Below are 20140 nucleotides of genomic sequence, written 5' to 3'. Positions count from 1 at the left end.
GAGCGCTTGCTCGTAGCGTCCAGCGTCGATACTCGCAGCAAGCTGATTGCACGCTGATTGCACGCTGATTGCAAGCTGATTGCAAGCCGATTGCATTTCCTCGTGCAGCATCTGTGTACAATGTTGTCTTCCAGGTGGCGGCAGACCTCTCGCATTTGATCTCTCACATGATACTCTTTCTGAGAGGTTCAAGGAAGGTATGGCGGTTTGTATGATGCGGGCCGATATTCGAAGAGGGCGTCGTCATGGAACGGCTCGCGGCGCAGGTACGCGCGGCCATCAAGGCCACGGAAGCTCATGCTGCTGAGGTAGAGCGAACGATGTCTCCGCCTCCTGCGCGAGGACGCCGAGTGGCAGGACAAGACGCAGCAGCTGCTGGACCTGCAGGAAGTCCTCCTGGACGTGCAAGCGACGGGCGCGCTGACGCCGATCGACCCGGTCCTCGCGCTTCTCAAGCCGCTCGCGGTACGATGACCCTGTGTGCATATACATGCAGTGGCTCATGCGAAGTAGCCTCACCTGACAGCCATGCTGGGCGACATTCGGTCGTCGGTCGTCAAGACGACGTGCTCGGTGCTCGCGGCGATCGCGACCGCGTGCGGGCCCGACCTCGCGCCGTTCATCGATGAGATCCTGCTTGGCGTCTTGAACACGGCGTACGTCAAGGTCCGCGTCATGTCGAGCGCGGGCGAGACGTGTCTCGAGACCATCTCGAAGCGGTCCCGCTACAGCCTGCTGCTGCTCCAAGCGCACTTTGCCCAAACGAAACACGGTAGTACCCTACCAATCTTGTGCAAAAGTCGACATATATATGGCCGTAGCGGACGTGCGCCATCTCTGCATTGCGCAATTCCCATTCATCATGAGCTCGTGGCTCAAACCCGAGCTCGACGCGCAGTACGCAACCATGAAGAACATGCTGGCCAAGGCGCTCCAGGACAACGACGACAAGGTGCGGCGAAAAGCGCGGGAAGCCTTTTGCATGTTTTCCGAAATCTGGTACGATCTACTACTACATATTGGTATCGCACTATATTATGCTAGGGACGATCACATGGACGAATTTGTGCTGATGCCGCAGCGCACGACGCGCGAGTCCATCATCAAGGAGTACCCGCTCTCGAGATTGGCCCAGGAGCTGCGACGCAAGCACGGCGAACCCGTGCCAAAGCGCACGCCGCTCAAGCAGCGCATGGCGACGACGCCCGAAGCCTCGATCGCGTCGGAAGAGTCGTCGGATAGCGTGCCACCGTCGCCCAACACAAGAGCGACGCGGCCACGACCCGAGTCCAAACCCATCACTCGATCGGTATCCGTACCAACGACGCGACCGAGTGTGCGTCCCAACATTGCTTTCTCGAGCTCCATGTCATCCCAGTCCTCGGACGACGTCGCGATTGTCGACTTGGACGAAGAGCTCGCGCGCCGCGACGAGGCCGAGTCCCTCCATGTCGCGTCGGAGCGGACGCCGCAGGATGTGGCCGACGACAAGGCACGTGAGGGTGCCAAGACGACCCCACGGACGATCTCGGTCCCCAAGCAGCTCATGGACACCGTCGTGTGGGTGTGCACCGCCTTGAGCCTCCTCTTTGCGATCTATGGGCTCACGGGGGCGCTCTGGAGCGTGGCGCTTCTCGGTTCGCCGTCGAGTGCCATTTCGCTCGAGCTCCAAGACGTTGAAGATGCGGTGCTCACGACGCTCTTTGAATTTCGGGCGCACGAAGCGCACATGGACGCGTGGGTCCATGATGTCGCACAGACGATGGACGCCTACCGGCGCGACGCCTCGGACCAAGTCGCGCGTCTCCACGACGCCAACGCCGTCTGGAACCGGTCGATGCGCGACGACATGGCTGCCTTTACCGCCGAGTTTGTGGCCAAAATCAAGTTTGACCCGACGCCATCCGAGAGCAGTAGCCTCCGTGCCCCGTAGTAGCCCTCGTCACCGTACGTCTGGCTGTAGTTTTTTCTCTTCTCATAATATATCCACCTGATCCCTCTCAATCCCTTGTTTGGCTCCACCAGTGGATCTTGACGATGCACGGACGCGCGTGGATCGTGGACCTCTCTTGTGGTTGTTCCAATGGAATGCGAAGGCTACGATAGATACCTTGGTCCCACGGAGCAACGATCCGGCGTGATGTTGACGACCGAGCCAATGGTATCGAATAGTAGAACGCTAGTGTATTGATGATGATGATGGGATCTATTACATGTAGTGGTCGCGTGCGAGCTGTAGCATGGCCAGGTCGGCGAGTACGAGCGACGACATGGACTCGACGAGCGGCGGGACGCGCGGCAGTACGCACGGGTCGTGGCGGCCCTTGGCCTCGAGCACCGTAGAGTTACCGTCAAAGTCGACAGTATCTTGGGCCTGGCCGATCGTCGAGACCGCTTTGACGGCGATCTTGAAGTAGATGTCGGCACCGCTCGAGATACCGCCGAGGACACCGCCGGCGTCGTTCTTGACGACGTTCAATCGGCCGTTCTCGCCGGCGCAGAACGCATCGTTGTGCGTCGAGCCGCGCTGGCGCGTGCCCTCAAAGCCAGAGCCGTACTGGAAACCCTTGACCGCGGGAATCGACAACATCGCGTGGGCCAGCATCGCTTGGAGCTTATCAAAGCACGGCTCGCCCCAGCCCACGGCGGCGTTGCGAATCACGCAGGTGACCGTGCCACCGATCGAGTCGGCGTCGGCCTTGCACTCGCGGATGACGGTGGCCATGGCGGCGGCCGACGGCGGATGCGGGCAGCGCACGGGCACCAAATCCTCCGTAAGGTACTCGACGAGGTTGGACGGCGTCGGGAGCACGTCGCCGTGGCGGTTGTACACGACGTTGTTGACGTCGAGGTACGCCGGCGCGCTGAGATCCGTCGACGCCACAAAGGCTGCCTCGGTCTGCCCAGGGACCTGAAGGATGCGCAGCGTGCCTAGGCGGTCGACGTCGTCGCGCGTCAGCGTCGTCCCTGTCGTGTTGAGCGACGGCATTGGCATCTCGACGTGCCCAATCGAGCTCACCCACGAGACGATCTCGGTCTTGAACTTTTGCGCGAGCCACTTTTCCGCGATCGCGCCGGCAGCGACGCGGCCAATCGTCTCGCGGGCGCTGGCGCGGCCACCACCGCTCGAGGCGCGCGTGCCATACTTGACCTGGTACGTGTAGTCGGCGTGGCCGGGTCGGGGCACGTTGCTCATCTCGCTATAGTCCTGCGGCCGGACGTTCTCGTTGGGCACAAACACCGAGATGGGCGTGCCGAGCGTCACGCCACGCTCCGTGCCACTCTGGATCACGACGAGGTCCTTCTCGTCGCGGGGCGTCGTGAGCTTGCTCTGGCCCGGACGGCGCCGCGTGAGCTGGGGCTGAATGTCGGCCTCGGTGAGCTCGAGGCCCGGCGGGACACCGTCAATGATGGCGCCGACGCCCTTGCAGTGCGACTCGCCAAACCTATGGTGTGGCATGAGACCTCTACATGACGTGGCAGGAAGGTACTACGTGGTGACGCGGAAGAGACGGCCAAAGGAGCTCATGGCGTGGAAATGGAAACTGGCGGTTCGAAGATTTGGCGATGGAATTCCGTGATTGGCCAAACACCAGACGCGATCCTGATTGGCCGGGCATCGGCCACAAGAATCGCTGAAAATGCTTGCGCCACGTCGGCTGGGTGACACGGACGAGGTCGCCATCAAGCACCCGCTGAGGTATGCATACTAGTACGTAGGAGGTTCATAGAGACGAGCAGCCGCTAGCTTCGCTGCATTAGCTGGCGCTCGCTAGGTAGTCGCAGTGCTGTGCAGCGGCAGGCGACGATCAGAGCGACGTAGCTATGGGTTGCCGCCAACCCATGGCTTCGTGCGCGTCATGTTGGCTGGCGCAATCAGCATGCTCTCGTCCATAAGCCTGCATTGGATGCAGTCGTGCTCGTTGGTTCGGCTGCGCCGAGCTGTCAACGGATGGCCAAGTGACTGCGCTACTCTTAACGGGCCGCACCTGTTCGTGAGGTCACCTACTCGGACCAACGAAGCATTTTGCCGTCTCCTCGCCGGCGTACAATTGTAGCGTTGCTGCCATGGCCTTTTGGTGTTGTCGTCTCTTAAACAGTGGATTGAAACAGTGGACGGACGCAACAGGATTTCAAAGATCCAAGGGATAACGGTCCAGCGGTCGTTGCCGTAGGTTTCGCCACTTTGCCTTTCGCAGCCATCATGGCAGGTCCGTCGTCCATGGCCATGACTCTGTGCATCGATCGAACGATGGCGCTGTAGACGAATCCATCGAGCGCGTCCTCACTGTCATCAACCAGTGCTTTGCCTTTGCGATCCCGCCCCAGTCGTCGGCCGCGGGCCACCGGTGCGACCATCGCCGAGTCGAAGCACTCACGCGTCATCATCAATCATGCTGTAGCGCCGACTCGTGGCCCAAAGACCCCGTCTGGACCGGCCGCCTCGTCATCTCGGTCGTCAATGACGTGACGCAAGTCCAGCTCCGCGATCCCAAGACAGGTACTCCATCCATCCCCTTTGCCCGAGCCCACATCTGAGATCTGAGATCCGAGATGATTCACAGGCGGCCTTTTTGCGGCCTGCCCCATCTTGAAGGACGGGACGCCCTCGGTCCAGAAAGGTAGTTGCAACGGTGGCATAAGTCATGCTCACGGAGGCGCCAGTCGTCGATAGCAGCCGGATTTTGTGCTGCGCATCGTCGACGCCAAGTCGGGTAGGAACTCGACGCGAAACGATGCGCGTCTCATGCCACGACGCTAGGGCGCCACGCGTTCATTGGCATTGCATTCGAAGATCGCAACGACGCATTCGACTTCAACGTAGCGATCGACGACCATCAAAAGTTCGTGGTCATCCGCATCCTCTGCATCCAGTCATCTGCGATGTGTAGTGAGATCAAGCGCGAAGAAAACGCCATCGCCGAGGCCAGCGCCAAGCCTGCGATCGCCGTCGACTACGCGCTTAAGCAAGGCCAAACCATCAAAATCAAGCTCAATAAGAAGACCAAGGACGTCGACCCGAGCCCGGCGCCGGTCCAGCCGCTCGCGCAAGCTTCGAGCAGCACCAAGAACTCGGACCTCTTGGGCTTTGGTGCCTTTGATGCCCCTGCGTCCAGCACACAGTACGCGCTTCATCGTTGTGGCCTGCTTTCTCACCATCAACGTGCGTTTAGGCAAGCGGCGCCGAGCACATGGGAGACCTTCTAGTCCGGATCACGTCTGGACGCTATACCCTTCGCGAGAATTCAAACAGCATGCTTTACAGACGTCCTGTGGTCGATGTTTACGCGCGCTTGTCGCCGTTCCACTTGTAGAAGCCCTCGCCCGTCTTGCGACCGAGCTTGCCCTCCTTGACCTTTTGGCGGAGGAGCGACGGCACCTCAAACACGGGCTCGTTCGGGTACTTGGTGGTCCAGCCCTCGAGGATGAAGAGGATTGTGTCCAGGCCAACGTAGTCGGCGAGCGTGATGGGGCCCATGGGGTGGCCGGCGCCGAGTTGCATCGAGACATCAATGTCCTCCATGGACGCATCGCCACGTTCGAGGAGGAAGAGCGCCTGCGCGAGGTTGGGCACGAGCAAGCTACAATGGTGTCATGAGATGAGATCGGCGGTAGCGTTGTCTATACCGGTTGACGATGAAGCCGGGCGTGTCCTTGCAGCTCACGGGCGTCTTGCCAAGCGAGGCCGCCCAGCGCTTCGAGACGTCAAAGACGGTCGGGTCTGTCTCCTTGGTCTGGACGACTTCGACGAGCTTCATGACCTGGACAGGGTTGAAGAAGTGGAGGCCGACCTGGCGAGTTGCCGCATGAGCGTTATGGACAGTACTAGGGAGAAATACGTACGACTTGCGACGGGCGGCCCGACGAGCCGGCAAAGTCGCCGATCGAGAGCGACGACGTGTTGGAGGCCAAGATGCCCGAGGGCTTGACGATGCCGCCGAGCTCCTTGTAAAAAGTCTTCTTGATCTCGACGTCTTCAATGATCGCCTGCGCAATAGGATAAGATCCATGGCACACACGCATGTATTACCTCGATGACGAGGTCGCACTCGGCGAGGTCCTTCTTGACGACCGAGCCGTGGATGCGGCCCATGACGGCGGCAAACTCGTCCTTGGCCTGGTCCGCGGTCCACTCGCCCTTCTTGACGTGGCGGGCGCCAATCTTCTCGAGCGAGCCCTCGATGCGCGCGAGGCCGGCGTCGAGCGACTTTTGCGTCACGTCGAGCGCGACCACGTCGTAGCCGGCCATGGCGGCGGTCTGCGCGATGCCATGGCCCATGAGGCCGAGGCCCACCATGCCAACGCGCGTGATCTCCGGGATCGTCTTGGTCGCCATCGAGCGCATGCTACCCGCCGTCTTCATCATCATCATCGTGTTGCTTGTTTACTTGACAGCCCCAATCCAAAAGTGGGGTTGATGCAACACGGCCCAGAGCGTGTTTAAAACATATTTTGCACCCCACCAACTGTTTCAAACATACACCAGATGGACCAAGTTGAACTTGGATTCTGGCGCGAATCTTCCAGGTGAGGGGGCTCGGACATGGCGTCGAGAGCTGCGTCGAAGGCCAAAGATAATGGATAGCATTTCGCCATGTACATAGGTAGTCGCAGTAAGCATACCACCCAAGATGAAGCACAATGCGGCTGCGACGACCATCAAGTTGGCGTCTTCTCTTATGACTGGGTTGCATAAATATTACCGAGGAGCTGGCGCCGATGACTTCTTGGCGACGTTGCGTCATGTGTCCTATTGCAAAGCAAGTATACGTTGTTGTGTGAATCATTGTGTCGAGAGGATTGCACAGCTACTGCCAGTCGCTTGGTGTTGTGCCTTGCATGGGGAAGCCCATGGTATGAGCCAGTCGCCTCGTGGGGTGGCCGAGAGATGGGACTCCCAAATAGCAACAATCGACTACCCGTTGATTGGGACCAGGCGCGATATTTCGCCCCAAGACGTTGAGAGACTAAGACGTTGTCGGCGTCGGAACAGAAGTGCGTTCTTTAGAAGGCAGACGTCCATTTTCCAGCGGACGTCCCGCCCAGCGATAGGGCGGCCGATTTCGACCGGATAAAGATATCGTTTGTCCGGATGCCGGCCAAATCGACACAATGTATCAACACCGATGCTGCCAGACAGTCCGTCGCTTCCCAACGGTGCAATAACTCGCCGTTGGACCTTGCGCCAACGATTCGAGTTGCTTTTCGAATGGTTTTGGCCAACGCTGATTCGAACCACAGAGTTCAATTGACTTGCCATCGAATATGCAAACACCCAACGGAGCCCTTCCCTTTCTCTTGCAGTCGGCGATGAGCGTGACCCAGTGCGTTTCTATCGGCGCCGGTCCCTTTGACCCGCCCCGCCTCGTCGACATGAGCTCAGTCGAAGGCAACGACGTCCGAGGAGAGTGGCTCTTTGATGGCAAGCGGCTGCGGTGCGCCAAGGATCTCGCACGGTGCTGGACCGTCGACGGCAGTCCGAAAAGCCTCGCCACGCACGCCATCTACTTGAACGCTGTTCGCATCGGATCGCAGCCAGCGCAAGAATGGTGCTGGACGGGCAAGCTCTTTATCTCGGTCTTGTGCCCGACCATGTGCATCCAGCTGGACGTTGTCAAGTCGCCGCTGCCCGCATCGACGCGCTGCGTCCTTGGCGACGTGCGCGCTGGCGACTACCCGCCGCAGGAGTGGAACATGGTGTTTCTCATCCAAGACCCTGCGACGACGCCGACGACAGGGGTTGTGCCATTGACCTCTCTCTCGGCGATGCAAGTGTACCAGCTGCTCTCGGCGCTCGAGTTTGACCAGTACAAGCAGCGACTTTATAAGGCCGGTATCAACGGCCACGCGCTCGCGTGCTGTGCGGCCGTCGACGAGCTCGTCGAGCTCGGTGTCGACCTCAAGCTCAAGGCCCGCTCGCTCTGGCAGTCGCTGCAGTCGTTTCAGGCCCACGGCGTGCCCCTGGCTCGCTTTGAGCACGCCCCGCTGCCCAAGTGCGCGTACCGCTTCCAGTCGGTCAAGCACCCAGCACTGTGCTTGCAGCTGCAGAGCGGCGCCGGCGTGAGCCGCAACGGCGACCGGTGCATTTTAGGGACGACCAAGACGACGCTCTTTCCGGCCCAAGCGTGGATCGTCGAGGGCAAGTTTATCTACTCGGCCAAGGACAAGGCCAAGTGCATCCACCTCAACGAGCACGGGAAATCGCCGAACGGTGACATTTGTCATCTCTGGGAGGTTGAGCGCAAGAGGCCGTGGGCCAATCAAGAGTGGATCTTTGACGGCAAACTCATTCGGTCGGTCAAGGACCCGGCCAAGTGCCTCCGCCTCCAGAGCGGCGACAACCCGCACGTGGGCGCTGGCGACTTTTGCCACCTCTGGGACATTGTGTACGACGGTCCATTTCCCGCCCAGGAGTGGACGCTAGTGCGCGACGAGCACGTTCGTGTCGACTGAGTCAGCTCTTGTTGCTGCGTATTAACACGCAAGTCTGCATGTCTGACTTTAGTATGTACTTGTAGTAGGAGCAAGAGCATCTATAGTACACCCTTGCAAGCAGTCCTGCGCGTCCATTTGTTGTCCGGACTTTCGGCAGTGGCATCGTTCCTATCGACGTGCAGCCTGCCTCGACGTGGAGTCGACATGACTTCTTCATAACCAGGCAGGAAATCGGAGAGCGCGGTGACCCCTGGCTCTGCTTTTCGCGCGTTTCCTCCTCTACACAATTCGAGGTGAACTCGTTTGAGCTATTTGTACCAAGCACCGAGAGCGATACCGTCTAAAATTGGCCCACAAAGCGTAGCATCATGGGCTGGGACACGAAGCTCCAAGCGCTCTTCACAAACGAAGAGGTCTGGGACGTCGATGACAGCGACGACAGCATCATTCGCGAGCTCTCCAAGGCGGTCGACCAAGGCGTCGACGTCATTGGCGTCACGGACGAGGTCTCTCATCGCTTAACCCATCATTATCGTATCTTCCGCTGTGAATATATTAGGCGCTCAATACCTTTACACACCTCGCTGCGCTCTGGGATCGCCCGCGGGTGCTGGAATTTCTCATTCGCCAAGGCGCCGAGCTCAACGCGACCAACAAGGTCGGGCACACGCCCGCGGATTTGGCCATGCATTGGGGCAACGCCGACTTGGCGATCCAGCTCAAGCACTACGGCGGCAAGCACAGCTGCGAGCAAGAGCGGGACCTCGCGATCACGCAGCGCGACATTGCCGCGAGCCAAGTCGCCGACGCCAAAAGCAAAATGGAAAAGGCGCTCACCGAAGCGCTCGCCTTGTCGAAGGAGCGCGAGTGCCTTCGCATCGAGCGCGATCGGCTGGTCGTTGAGATGGACGAGCTCTCGCACGACGCGACCCAAGTGCGCGCCGACTGCGTCACGTACCGCGCGCTGTTTGAAACGCAGGAGGCGCAAATGAGCGCGCTCACGCTCGAGCTCGAGAAGGTCCGGTCGCAAATGAGCGCCGAGGCCAAAGCCAAAACGAACGCGCTCGAAGGCTGGACCAAGGCCGAGGCGCATGCGAAGGAGATGCAGCGCATGCGCGAGATCGCCATGCAGTGCGAAGAAGAGGCCGTCAAGATGCGCGACGAAGCGATGGCCGAGCGCGACGCGGCCCGCGAACTCGTACCGCCACGTCATATTATCCGGATCGATTGCCATGGGCATGGTGGGGTTTAGATGAAGCAAGCGCAGACGGACCATGTCGTCGCCGTGACCGTGCAAAAGCAGGCCGCGCTCGAGCGCGCGTTGGCCATCAAGGAGAAGAACGAGGCGCTCGCGACGATCCAGTTGCAGCTTGCCGAGTGGTCCGCCAAAGTCAAAGCCGCCGAAGACGACCGCGCCATGATCCAAGTCGAAATCAACCGGCAAAAGGTGCAAGGGCGAATGATAATTTTGTATTTCTATCTATCTATCGATGTAATATATGGTGTAGGCGAGCTTGGAGGCGCGCTGCAAGGCGCTCGAGAAGGAGATCGCGCGTGTCAACCTCCTCAACACGATTCTCGAAGGCCAGCTGCGGGATGCAACCACGAAGCTCTCGACCGCCGAGACCACGGCCGAGTCGTCGATCGTGGCGATGGAAAAGTCCACGCGCAAGGCCAAGCGCCTCGAGAACGAGATCAAGGAGCTCATGGAGGCGCGCGTTGAAGAGAAGCGGCTGTGGCGCTTCAAGGAGGCGCAGGCGCTCCACGAAGAGTCCCAAGCCAACATGCAGTTGCTGCTGAAAGCTGCCTTGCGGCTCTGGAAGAAGCTCAGCGACTTGGAGTGGATCTTTGATTTCGTGACGCACCCGAACGAGAGTCTCCTCGTCGAGCCCGAGACGACGCCCAAGCCGCTGCTGCGTCGCCCGAGCACAACCAAAGAAACACTGCATCGCATGTCGGCGCCGACGCTGTCACCGCTACCGGCGCTCGCACCGATTGAAACCAAAGTTTCGGCCAAGTTTACAGGTACAAATCGTCCTGGAGACATGGGTTAACGAAAAGATGGCGACTAGAAAAACTCCACTCGATTCAAGCCAAGGTGGTCGAGTGGACCAAATGGTGCGTGAGCAGCTTGGACGACAGCGTGCGCTGGGACAAGGCGCTCTTGGCGCAGTCGACGCAAAACATCGACTGCCTCCTCACGGTCGCCGACGGCCTCTTTGACTTTCTAGCGGTTGCGATGAAGGACAAGTGCGGCGAATTTCGGTATGTCAAATTTTGCATTTTGTCGTTTTTTGCATTTTCCATCCTATTCTTACAATTTCTCAAATGGTCGTAGAAAGCACTTGGAGATCCAAGCCAAGGCCGTCGAGCGGAAGGACATGCTTCTCAAGCGCTTTACCCAGCACCGCGAGGAGCACGTCAAGAAGACGCGCGCACTGCATTTTCGCGAGTGCTCGCACGGTCCCTGCTAAACTTTTAGACGAATCTCACAATGGTACTACTCGTATGGAAATGTTATGGATTGCAGTGCACACAGCTTGTCATCGAGACTATTGTATCGATTACGCGTCCGAGATGGCGCGAATGGCGCGAATGAGGTCGTGGAGGTCGACTTCGGTCGTGACGGCAATCACGCGGCGGCCTACACATCCGACGACGTGAGTGCCCACGAGCAAGACTGGAAAGTTACGGCCGTCGGGGGCATCCAGGAGGTGACGGCGATGAACGTTGAAGATCGCGACGGGGTACGTGTCCTTGGGCGCCGACGCCAACTCGGTTTTCGTGCATTTTTCAATGGTCGACGAGAGCAAAATGTGGCCTTTGGGCGGCACCCCGTGCTTGGCGTCGTCCATCGTCTAGACATGAACCTGTCTGATTTACCGACAACCATTGTAGAAGCGTACGCTCCAGTACTCGAGCTTGCCGTTGCGGATCGCGGCATACCGGTGCTACATCACAACACGTTGACATCACGACGACCGCCAAGTTTCGGTCGTACGGCCCAGCCCACAAAGAGGTTTTCGCCCCGCTTCCAGATGTACCCTGCCCAGTCGGCTTGGAGCTTGGCCTGCGCCGACGAATGCTCCTTCTCGCGCAAATACGCTTGATTTTCAAACCGAAACATCTACGAATCAGGACAATCATCGTGCGAGAAGACAATATTGTCATACGCCACACCTTTTGTTCATCCATGTCGCTCGGAAACGTCGCAATGAAGTTCCAGATGCGAATCACGTCGCCGTCAATGAGCCGGCGGTCGCAGAGCCGATGAAACCGGTTGGTAAACTATCGACATATTGTCCAATCATGCACAATTTGTCATAAAAAACACGCTACCTTGCGCGTGATCTGGTACACGACAAAGTACTTGGCCGGGACGATGTACGTGACGATAATGCCAAGCACGACCACGAGCAGCACGAGCGCCGTCTTGCGCGGGTGCGTCCACAGGAACACGTTCTTGATCTTCTCGAGGAGGTCGCACACTTTCCCGATCTCGTGCTGGATGGTCCGCGCCACGTTGCGCGCCATGTGGTACTTCTCCACAAACGAGAGCGACTTGGCGTTCTCGATCTCCATGACCGAGTACAACGCTTCGCTCGCGAGCCGCTCCTTCCAGCTCACGGGCTTCGTTGGGTCCCGGAGCGTGAGCTGGACGCGCACCGTTAACGTCGGAACGTCGTCGCCTTCGACGTCTGTCAAGGGCGTATTGAGCAGCGGCAACGCCCGCTCGACCTCGACTTGGGGTCCACCAATGCGACTGCTCGTCACGAGGTCCTTGATCGGGTACCGCACTTGGCCGAGGAGCTTGCGGCTCGTCATCGCATTCTCCTGCACAACATCGAGACGGAGGATGCCAGGGCAGGCCTCCCATGGCACGAGTTCCTCGAGCTCCGTGATCGGGTTGGTGCGCACGGGCTGCAGGATCGGGTACTTGAAGGCGTGCTGGTCCACGGATCCGTCGTCGCGCTTCCACGCTTCCTCGACGTCGTGGAGGACGGCTACGCATCTCTGGCCCTTTTGTCGATACTAAGAGGAGATGGCTACCGTCTTTGGCGTGCGGACTCAAATGCGTGAACAGCTCCTTGAACCAATTGTTGTTGAGAAGACAAATGTCCCCGGCGTCGTCGCGGCCATACTCGGGGCTGCGACTGCCCAGCACCGAGTTGGTGCGCGCAATGAGCCGCGGAGGCAGCTCCTTAAAGTGCGGCTCGTAGTAGAGCTCGACATGCGTATCCAGCGGCCGCAGCGCGTCCTTTTGCTTCATCTCGCTCCACTTGGCTTCGATCAAGTTGGCCGCGCACCGGGGCACGACATGGAGCGTCGCGATCGATCGGAAGAGCTTCATTTGAATCTCATCGGGGTCGTACTCGGTCCACGTCTTTTGGATGCCGCCGCGCGCGTAGCGTACATAGTTGACCACCAAGAGCGCTGCCACAGCAAGTAGAAGCACAAGCGGGCAGTGCGATGTCGGAAAGTAGAGCACGCCGAGTGTCGAGCCGACCCAGAGACTCAGCGTGAGCAGCGGATTCCGCCACTCGAGGATCTCGCGGATCTGCAGCTTGGCGCTCTACAGAATGGCAGCATATCATCATCTGGAGGATAGATTTTGGGGCCAGAGACCTGGGCGACGCTGAAGAGGAGGTCGAGGCGCTCGATGTTGCGCTTGATTATGTCGCCTTTGAACTCGACTTCATCCGGGCGCACGAACGTCGCGTCCTCGTGCAATTCGGGCGACACGATCGCGCGGAGGTTCTCGATGTACTCGACTTGTAGCTGGACGAGACCGACGTCGTCGTCGCCTTGGCGCAGCACGACCCACTCAAAGTGCGGCGCTGGCGGCTGCCGGCCGGGCCCAAGCATCGGCGGCGGCGGAGACCACACATGGCGCCGCGCGCCGGCGCGCTGGAGGATCTCGAACGTCCCGAGCGAGAGACTGCCATACCGCACCTATGTACATATATCTGCATAGGATAGCACCCTGGATGCGAGTGTGGGTACCGCTTGTTTGCCGCTCTGGAGCTTGGTGAGGTTGGGCGTGGCGGCGAGCGCCATGGGCCGGAGGACGTCGAGGCGCAGCTCCGAGTGGATGCTGTTGACGCTGAAGCGCTTCTTGTACACGACCGCCATGCCGTCTGGCGCGTGCACGTAGATCTCCTTGACGTTCTCTTCGAACGCAACGCTCAAGACCGGGTCAAAGTCCGGGACGTAGGCGAGCGAGTGGCCGTCGAGCTTGGAGCACTGCGGCCCGCAGATGTGCAGGCCCTTGATGTGCACCGAGAGATGGCCGCGCGGCGCCGGCTTGGCCATTGCGTCGGGTGCCGGCACCGGTTTGGCTTTCTTGGTCGGTCCCCGCGCTTGCAAGAGCGAGGCCGACGGACGCACCTTGGCGGCATTCAATGGCAGGTCGCTCACCGTCGGGTGAAAGCAGTACGAGAGCAGTAGCTTGGGCGCCGATCCGTCGTCGTCGGCGTTGCCGCTTAGAGACTCGAGCGGTACCCACTCCTCGGTCGTCACACCGGCAGCGACGATCGCGCCGGAGACGGGGATGCGCACGTGCCCCAGCGCCGGCGTCGGAGCGTCCAGAATATGCACGCTCACGTCCAGCACGAGCGTTCGGAGCGCGCCGTCCGTGTGCTTGAGCTTCATGATCGTGTCCCAGCGCCCCGAGGTACTGCCATGGGTGGTGCTGATGCGCGCATACGGCTGCAATTGGACCGAGACCGCGAGATGGCGCTGCAGCGTCGCCTCGTCGTAGCCGACGGCGCGGAGGACGACGACCGAGAAGAGCCCGCAGCGCGACAGCTTTTCCTTCATACTGCCATGCATGAGCGACGCCATGCTACCGACATGATTGCTCGTAAGATCCGTCGTTCGAGAGGTCGTACGTACGACATGGCGCGCTCGCTCACGGACGGCGGGGCAGCTGTGTACGGCCGTGCTTCGAGCACGTCTCCGTTGGCAATGTCATCGCCGGCAGGGTTAAAGTAGTAGAGATCTAATGCGTCTATGAAAAAGCGATACCGTGTGGCCGTGTGCCTACCGCGGTTGGAGCGCCGGTGGCGAAGGCCAATGATCTGGGTGGGGTCGCCGCCATGCTCGGACGCGAACCGCTTCTGCGCCGCGTGCACGAGCGTCTGGACGTAGTCGCTCGGCTCAAACTGGAGCACAATCTCCTTGGACTTGACGATGACCGTGCACGTAAGCACTACCTATCCGTGTCAGGCTTGTCGAGGAGGCGACCGACGACGTACGCTGCGCCGGCGGAAGCAGCGCCGCCAGCTGCGGGCGGCGCACCGACGGGCTCTTGGGCTCCATGGATAATGCAAGACGACGGCAGCAGTCGTTTTTTGGTGCCATCGGTTTCATCGTCCGGTTTCGCGAGAACGCGCACGGCGCCTTTTTTCTCACGACGACGACGACGACGACGACGACAACGACGGGTTACGACGACATTCGGATTGCAATATCTTGGTCTCTGCACACGCCGCCGAGCAGCAACCGCAGCGTGTCCCGCGGATGGGATGCCAGTGACACACATATGACCGGCGTTGGCGGCCGTTGGCTTCCAAAATCGAAGCTCCGCGTCAAATCGCCGACGTCGCGCACTCGCCGATCCAGCGTTTGACACGTCATGGCTCTTTTCGATGCAGCGCTCGCGACACGGGTGCTGGACCGGTACAGCGACTGCGTTCGCAGCCAGTGCGACGCTCTCCCGCGCGACAACTCATCGTACATCGCCATCACCGCACAGTACACCTCCTGCGTCACGTCATGCGCAGCCGCCGAGACGGTCACGACGACCGCCGACATCCGCGACGAGCTCGACGCCATCGTCGCCCTCGGATACGACGAACTCGCGAGCGTCCGCCGGTACCTCGCCGATGCCGACGACGCGTGGCCTGCGTCGCACCCCGCCGTGTACGCCGAGAGCGCGCGGTGCCTCCCGCGTGATTTCTTCGTGCCGTGGGACGCTCTCCTCGTACCGATTCCAGTACGCGGCACGCAGCGCTGGACCACCGCGTCGGCGTATCTCGATGCATGCGCGGGCCACAGCGAGGCCGATGCGATGTGCGACGCAGCGACCGTGCAGGCGGTGAGGTGGGCGTCGCGCGGTGTGCCAATCGTCGCTCCGCACATGGCTCATGAGGCGCCGCCCGGCCAACCAAACACACGGCTCAACCCTCTCGCGCACGTCGGTCCACGTCATGTCTGCGTCGCAGTTCGCAATTCGCTTCGACCGCATCGACCATTTCAAGTGTACAAGCCTTTAAACGCAGAGAGCAAGTGCGCACCGGACGTCAATAACGGCGTTCGCATCGAGTACAGTCGCGAGCAGTTCCCGCCCAGTGTCTGGACGCTGGGCCGTATGGATTCCAACAGCACACACTGGCCGGCGCCGGCGCGCTACACTTACTGCAGCCCCGAGCAGTATGCGTCGTACCTCGAGCGAGAGCTCTTTAGCGACTGCGCGGCAGCGACATCGTCGCTTCGGTGCTTTGCCTCGCTCTGGAGCCGGCGCGCCGACTGCATGACGGCCGTCCTCAACGTCCACCTGCTGCCGCGGGCGTCCAACGCCTTTGTGGCGACGATCGGGCAGTCGGCCAGCGTCCTCACCGGCTTGTATCGCTGCGAACGAGACATCTCGCGCGCGTCGATCGCCCGCGGCGTTCCCAACGCGCTCACAACGTCGTCGCTCTTGCTGCAGCGTCAGGTCGGTGGTCTCTCCATCACGCTTGGCATCTGTGCGAGCGTCGTTCTACTGGCGCTGCTCGTCACGGTGCAGCGGTATCGTCGTCGCCGCCGCGTGGACGAGACCGAATTCTACATCGCGCTGCTCTAAAGTAGATGTCGCGTTGTAATACATGTACTAGCTCCGTCAACAACAACACACAGAAGCGAAGGGCGTAGGATTCGAGTCGCGTGAGGGTACTCTAGCCCTGGTTGCGGCGGCGGGCGAGGATCGCGGCAAGCTCGCTGTTGACGTTGCTGCCTGCGGCCGGCGCGGCGGCTTCGCCAAACTGGCGCACGTTGAGCGCCTTGTTGGAGGACCCGCGGCGAGTACTGGTCTTCGCCTCTTTTTCCTGCTGCTTGCGCGCCTTCTTCTCGGCGACGCGGCGCAGTCGGTCGTCTTCACGCTCCTTCTCGCGCGTGGCCTGGCGCGCGGACCGCTGCGCCATCTCGATCTCTCGCTCGGCGTTGCGCTTCTTTTGACGCTCGCGTTCGCGCTTGCGGCGGGCTTTGACGTACTTGTCGGGCACGAGGTCGGACGCCGCGCCGAGTGCCTCGAGACCCGAGGGAGTCGCCGTGATGCGGACGTCGGGGCCGGTCCCAAACGTGATGGGCATGGCCGGACTCGAGCTCAGAACCGGGCTCGTCCGGAGACGCACCTGCGTCTCAAAGTCGATCTTGATGGCTGGGTTGGCGTGCACGAGGAGCACGGCCAGCTCGGTTTTCTTCTCGCAGAGCCACAGCTGATCTTCAATCACTTCGGTCGAGAAAAAGCCGACGACCGAGTCGACGACGCGGACAGGCACGTAGTAGCCGCGGTCAGGGACCACGCAGAGCTGGCTGCACACGTCGGCGCAGTAAATGTTGCCCGTGAAGCGGCAGTGATGCCGGCGCGTGAAGAGCCCAAACTTCTTGTGCGTCATCATGCACGTGGGCGCCGACTTGTTTTCCTTCCAATGGGACGCGTCCGGCGCCGAGAGCACCGGCGGTGGCGTCATGCGGACGACCAGGAACGGGTCCGCATTCGGACTCAGCACGAGCGACTCGATCGCTGCGAACGGAATGCGCCGGCGCAACGACAAGAACGGCGGCGGCTTCGTCTCGGCTTTGACCGCAGTAAATGGACTGGCTTGCTCAAAGAGGTAGACGTACGCAGCCGTGACGACCAGATGCCGCGGCAGACGCTCGCCCCGCGCCCCGACCTTGTCGATGGTGTCCCAGAAGAGGATTTTTTCCGGATCGCCATAGTAGCGCAAAATGCTCCAGACGCTCGTGCGGACATCCTCTTGACGGCAGTAGTCGTTGTCGAACGGACGGTACAGACTCACCTAGTCACCATATTTGGATCGATTGAGACAAGAGTGAGGTAATACCCGCTGCCGCCCCTTGCCCTTGGTGCTGTAGAGCTTGGCAATGTCGGCTGCAAGCGACAGGAGGTGGCGCCGACCCGCGTACTTGACCCACGCGCGCTGGATCTTGACGACGTACTTGCCAAAGGTAGCGTCGCGGAGCTGCTCGAGGGCAAAGTACGTCTCGGGTGTCCGAATGAACACCATGCTCTTGCCCCATTGCACCTCGTCTTTCAGCGCCGGAATCGACTTGATGGCGGCCTTGACGATCGCTTTCGCGCCGTGGGCGTCCGAGCCGGTAAAATCCGGCGACGTCTCTCTCGAGAGCCACTTGAAGCGATCGAGGAACCGGCCATAGTCGCCGCGGTACGCATACCCGGCGCGCCGCACCTTGACGTTCTCGAGGAGGCCGAGGTACTGGATCTGATGCAAGACGCGCTTGTCGTCGATCGAATTGGGCTGTTTGTAGTCGTTCGACTTGATGCAGCGCACGTAGTGGGGCTGGCATTCCATGAGCGCGGTCACGAGCGCCGCGCACTGCGTGCGGATCTTGGTACCGGCCGTCACCGCCTTGGCCTCGAGGTCGACGGACCCAAAGAGGTACTGAAGGAGCTTGTTGCTGCTTTTGCCGAGGAGCCCCAAAATGTCCTTGGTCAAGCTCTCCTTGTTGGCTTCGCCAAAGCCGAGAATGTTGTACTGGACGTTGCCCGCGTAGTGCTTGATCTCAAAGACGCGGCCGCGCTTCGAAAAGTGCGGGTGCCCTTTGTGGATGCTGGTGAGCTTGTCGAGAAAGGTCGCGTCGACGCTGTCGCCTTGGCGGCTGTGCATCGTCTTGATCGTGTCGTCCAAAACAAAGAAAATGCCTGGCGGCGTCCGTGCTTCAATGAGGTCGCAGACCACCTTGTTGTTGAAGAATGGAATCGGCGTCCACGCAATCCTATGGATGATGATATCCATGTGTTGACGACGACGGCTTTGAAAGAGAGAACGACGAACCCTTCGCGCGCGTACTCGGCTTGTTCCGACTGCAGCGTGAGCTCGATGAAGATTTGTTGGAGCTTTTCGTTGACGTAGTTGATGCAAAACTGCTCAAACCCGTTCAGATCAAAGATCTCAAAGCCGTAGATATCGAGGATGCCGATGCTGCTTGCGTCCGAGCGCTCCATTTGCTTTTCAATGTCCAGCGCATGGTTGACGCGCTCGACGAGAAAGTCAAAGAGGCTCTCGTAGATGTGCTTGGCGATCGCGTCGCGCTGGCTGCGCGCTTGGTCCGGGTTCTGCGGCACCTCGTAGCTCTCGACCTTGCCGCCCTACGAAGCAGCGCAAATAGCACCATATATCCTCCTACAGCCTCTCTCAGAAGCGTACGGGCGCCATGGTATGTAGCCACTTGTAGCTAAACGCGCGCTCCAACGCGGTCGCGTCCAGCCCCAGAAGCGCGCAGGCAGAGTCGAGGCTGCTGCGCGCGTCGCCACGGAGCCGGGAGCCCTCGGCGTCTTTGACCTGAAGCGGCTCGAACTCGACGTTGCCAAGGTGCAAGAGCGCCGCAATCGTCTGCACGACCAGCTCGATCTGCTTCTTCTTGATGCCGACGTGCTGCATGGCCGTCATCGTGGCTTCAAACTCGGCCACGTCGTCGAGGTCGTCGATCGCGTAGCAGTTGGAAACCTTGAGGTACTGGTACGCACTCGGCGACGCGACGAGACCAAACTTGGACCGGGCGCTGTCCGGCAGCCCCGCGAGCACTTGGTAAAAAATGTGAAAATTGCGCTCGGCCTTGCCGGGCTTGACAACGCGGGACTTTTCGAGGAGGTAGTTGGTCACATGGCCGCCTTGGGGCCGCCCCGCCGCATCAAAGAGGAGTTCAAAGTACTTGCCAAAGCGCGACGAGTTGTTGTTGCGCACCTACGACGATGCGAGCATGACGCTCATGCGATGAGGTCGAGATGCGAATTTACGGTCTTGGCGTTCCCGAAGGCTTCGAGAAGCGGGTTGGATTCGAGGAACGTGCGCTTGATCTTGTCGACGCCGGCGCCGCTGCCCGAGATGCCCGCAATGTAGTTTTGGATCTGCTTGGAGGCCTCGGTTTTGCCGGCGCCCGACTCGCCCGAGATGATGACGCATTGGTTCTCTTCCTCGCGGACCATGGTCCGGTACGTCTCCTCGGCGGTCGCAAACACGTGCGGTGGGACGTCGATGCGCTGCTTGTGGGCGTAGTACTTCATCGTGCGCTCGCCGTAGATGTCCAGCCACTTGTAGGGGTTGACGCACACCAAGACGTGTCCGATGAACGTGTAGATCTGGTCGCTGCCGTGGCGCGCCTTGAGGTTCTCGAGGATGCCATTGTCCGAGACCGACGGCAGTAGCACCATGTCGTCGACGCCGACGACCCGGCGCTCGACCTCGAGGGCCACGCCGCGGCTGCGCGCCTTCGTTGTCTTGCTGCTCATGATGACGACTGAGGCCACGTTGCACACAGCCCGCTGAACGCACGCAACCTTCGGGATCATCGGCTAGGTGCACGCAACCTCGGTCGCCGACCCACGTCGTCACCCGCGAGCAAAGCGCCGCCTCAGACCTGCGCTAAGGAGTCGCCTCGCTGCCCTTTGCGCATCAAGCGG

General features: G+C 60.4%; 8 protein-coding genes across 8 annotated transcripts; 4 read left to right on the top strand and 4 right to left on the bottom strand.

Annotated features, from left to right (window-relative positions):
• Positions 1–245: 245 nt before the first annotated feature.
• Positions 246–1933, top strand: SPRG_19276 (hypothetical protein; the record flags this gene model as incomplete). Its single annotated transcript, XM_012340303.1, has 5 exons — positions 246–266; positions 313–465; positions 514–772; positions 822–999; positions 1045–1933. The coding sequence occupies 5 exons, from the start codon at positions 246–248 to the stop codon at positions 1931–1933; spliced, it is 1500 nt and encodes a 499-aa protein (XP_012195693.1).
• Positions 1934–2159: 226 nt separating this feature from the next.
• Positions 2160–3539, bottom strand: SPRG_01617 (chorismate synthase). The gene is made up of 2 exons (XM_012339985.1): positions 3495–3539; positions 2160–3446 (listed from the first exon to the last, which is right to left on the bottom strand). Exons 1-2 carry the CDS (start codon positions 3527–3529, stop codon positions 2210–2212), a joined length of 1272 nt encoding a protein of 423 aa, XP_012195375.1. The 5' UTR covers positions 3530–3539; the 3' UTR covers positions 2160–2209.
• Positions 3540–4204: 665 nt separating this feature from the next.
• On the top strand, positions 4205–5208 carry SPRG_19275 (hypothetical protein; the record flags this gene model as incomplete). The annotated part of the gene is made up of 8 exons (XM_012340302.1): positions 4205–4211; positions 4265–4349; positions 4404–4501; positions 4566–4612; positions 4676–4715; positions 4763–4844; positions 4893–5123; positions 5175–5208. The coding sequence occupies 8 exons, from the start codon at positions 4205–4207 to the stop codon at positions 5206–5208; spliced, it is 624 nt and encodes a 207-aa protein (XP_012195692.1).
• Positions 5204–6399, bottom strand: SPRG_01616 (hypothetical protein). The gene is made up of 4 exons (XM_012339984.1): positions 6032–6399; positions 5845–5988; positions 5629–5792; positions 5204–5582 (listed from the first exon to the last, which is right to left on the bottom strand). Exons 1-4 carry the CDS (start codon positions 6371–6373, stop codon positions 5285–5287), a joined length of 948 nt encoding a protein of 315 aa, XP_012195374.1. The 5' UTR covers positions 6374–6399; the 3' UTR covers positions 5204–5284.
• Positions 6400–8804: 2405 nt separating this feature from the next.
• On the top strand, positions 8805–10910 carry SPRG_19274 (hypothetical protein; the record flags this gene model as incomplete). The annotated part of the gene is made up of 6 exons (XM_012340301.1): positions 8805–8942; positions 8996–9634; positions 9689–9883; positions 9945–10461; positions 10509–10701; positions 10775–10910. The coding sequence occupies 6 exons, from the start codon at positions 8805–8807 to the stop codon at positions 10908–10910; spliced, it is 1818 nt and encodes a 605-aa protein (XP_012195691.1).
• Positions 10911–11000: 90 nt separating this feature from the next.
• On the bottom strand, positions 11001–14757 carry SPRG_19273 (hypothetical protein; the record flags this gene model as incomplete). The annotated part of the gene is made up of 12 exons (XM_012340300.1): positions 11001–11080; positions 11129–11294; positions 11343–11387; positions 11438–11563; positions 11617–11724; positions 11776–12440; positions 12487–13009; positions 13063–13389; positions 13441–14281; positions 14332–14437; positions 14483–14647; positions 14694–14757. The coding sequence occupies 12 exons, from the start codon at positions 14755–14757 to the stop codon at positions 11001–11003; spliced, it is 3216 nt and encodes a 1071-aa protein (XP_012195690.1).
• Positions 14758–15073: 316 nt separating this feature from the next.
• SPRG_19272 (hypothetical protein) lies at positions 15074–16282 on the top strand (the record flags this gene model as incomplete). Its single annotated transcript, XM_012340299.1, has 1 exon — positions 15074–16282. The coding sequence occupies one exon, from the start codon at positions 15074–15076 to the stop codon at positions 16280–16282; it is 1209 nt and encodes a 402-aa protein (XP_012195689.1).
• SPRG_01615 (hypothetical protein) lies at positions 16272–20029 on the bottom strand (the record flags this gene model as incomplete). The annotated part of the gene is made up of 5 exons (XM_012339983.1): positions 16272–17498; positions 17544–18456; positions 18516–18829; positions 18888–19424; positions 19478–20029. The coding sequence occupies 5 exons, from the start codon at positions 20027–20029 to the stop codon at positions 16374–16376; spliced, it is 3441 nt and encodes a 1146-aa protein (XP_012195373.1). The 3' UTR covers positions 16272–16373.
• Positions 20030–20140: the final 111 nt, after the last annotated feature.

The sequence above is a fragment of the Saprolegnia parasitica genome (genome assembly GCF_000151545.1).
Source record: "Saprolegnia parasitica CBS 223.65 unplaced genomic scaffold supercont2.4, whole genome shotgun sequence".
In the NCBI taxonomy this organism is placed as follows: domain Eukaryota; phylum Oomycota; class Saprolegniomycetes; order Saprolegniales; family Saprolegniaceae; genus Saprolegnia; species Saprolegnia parasitica.
Note: the sequence above shows the minus strand (reverse complement) of the source record. Positions and strands in the feature narration are given on the sequence as shown.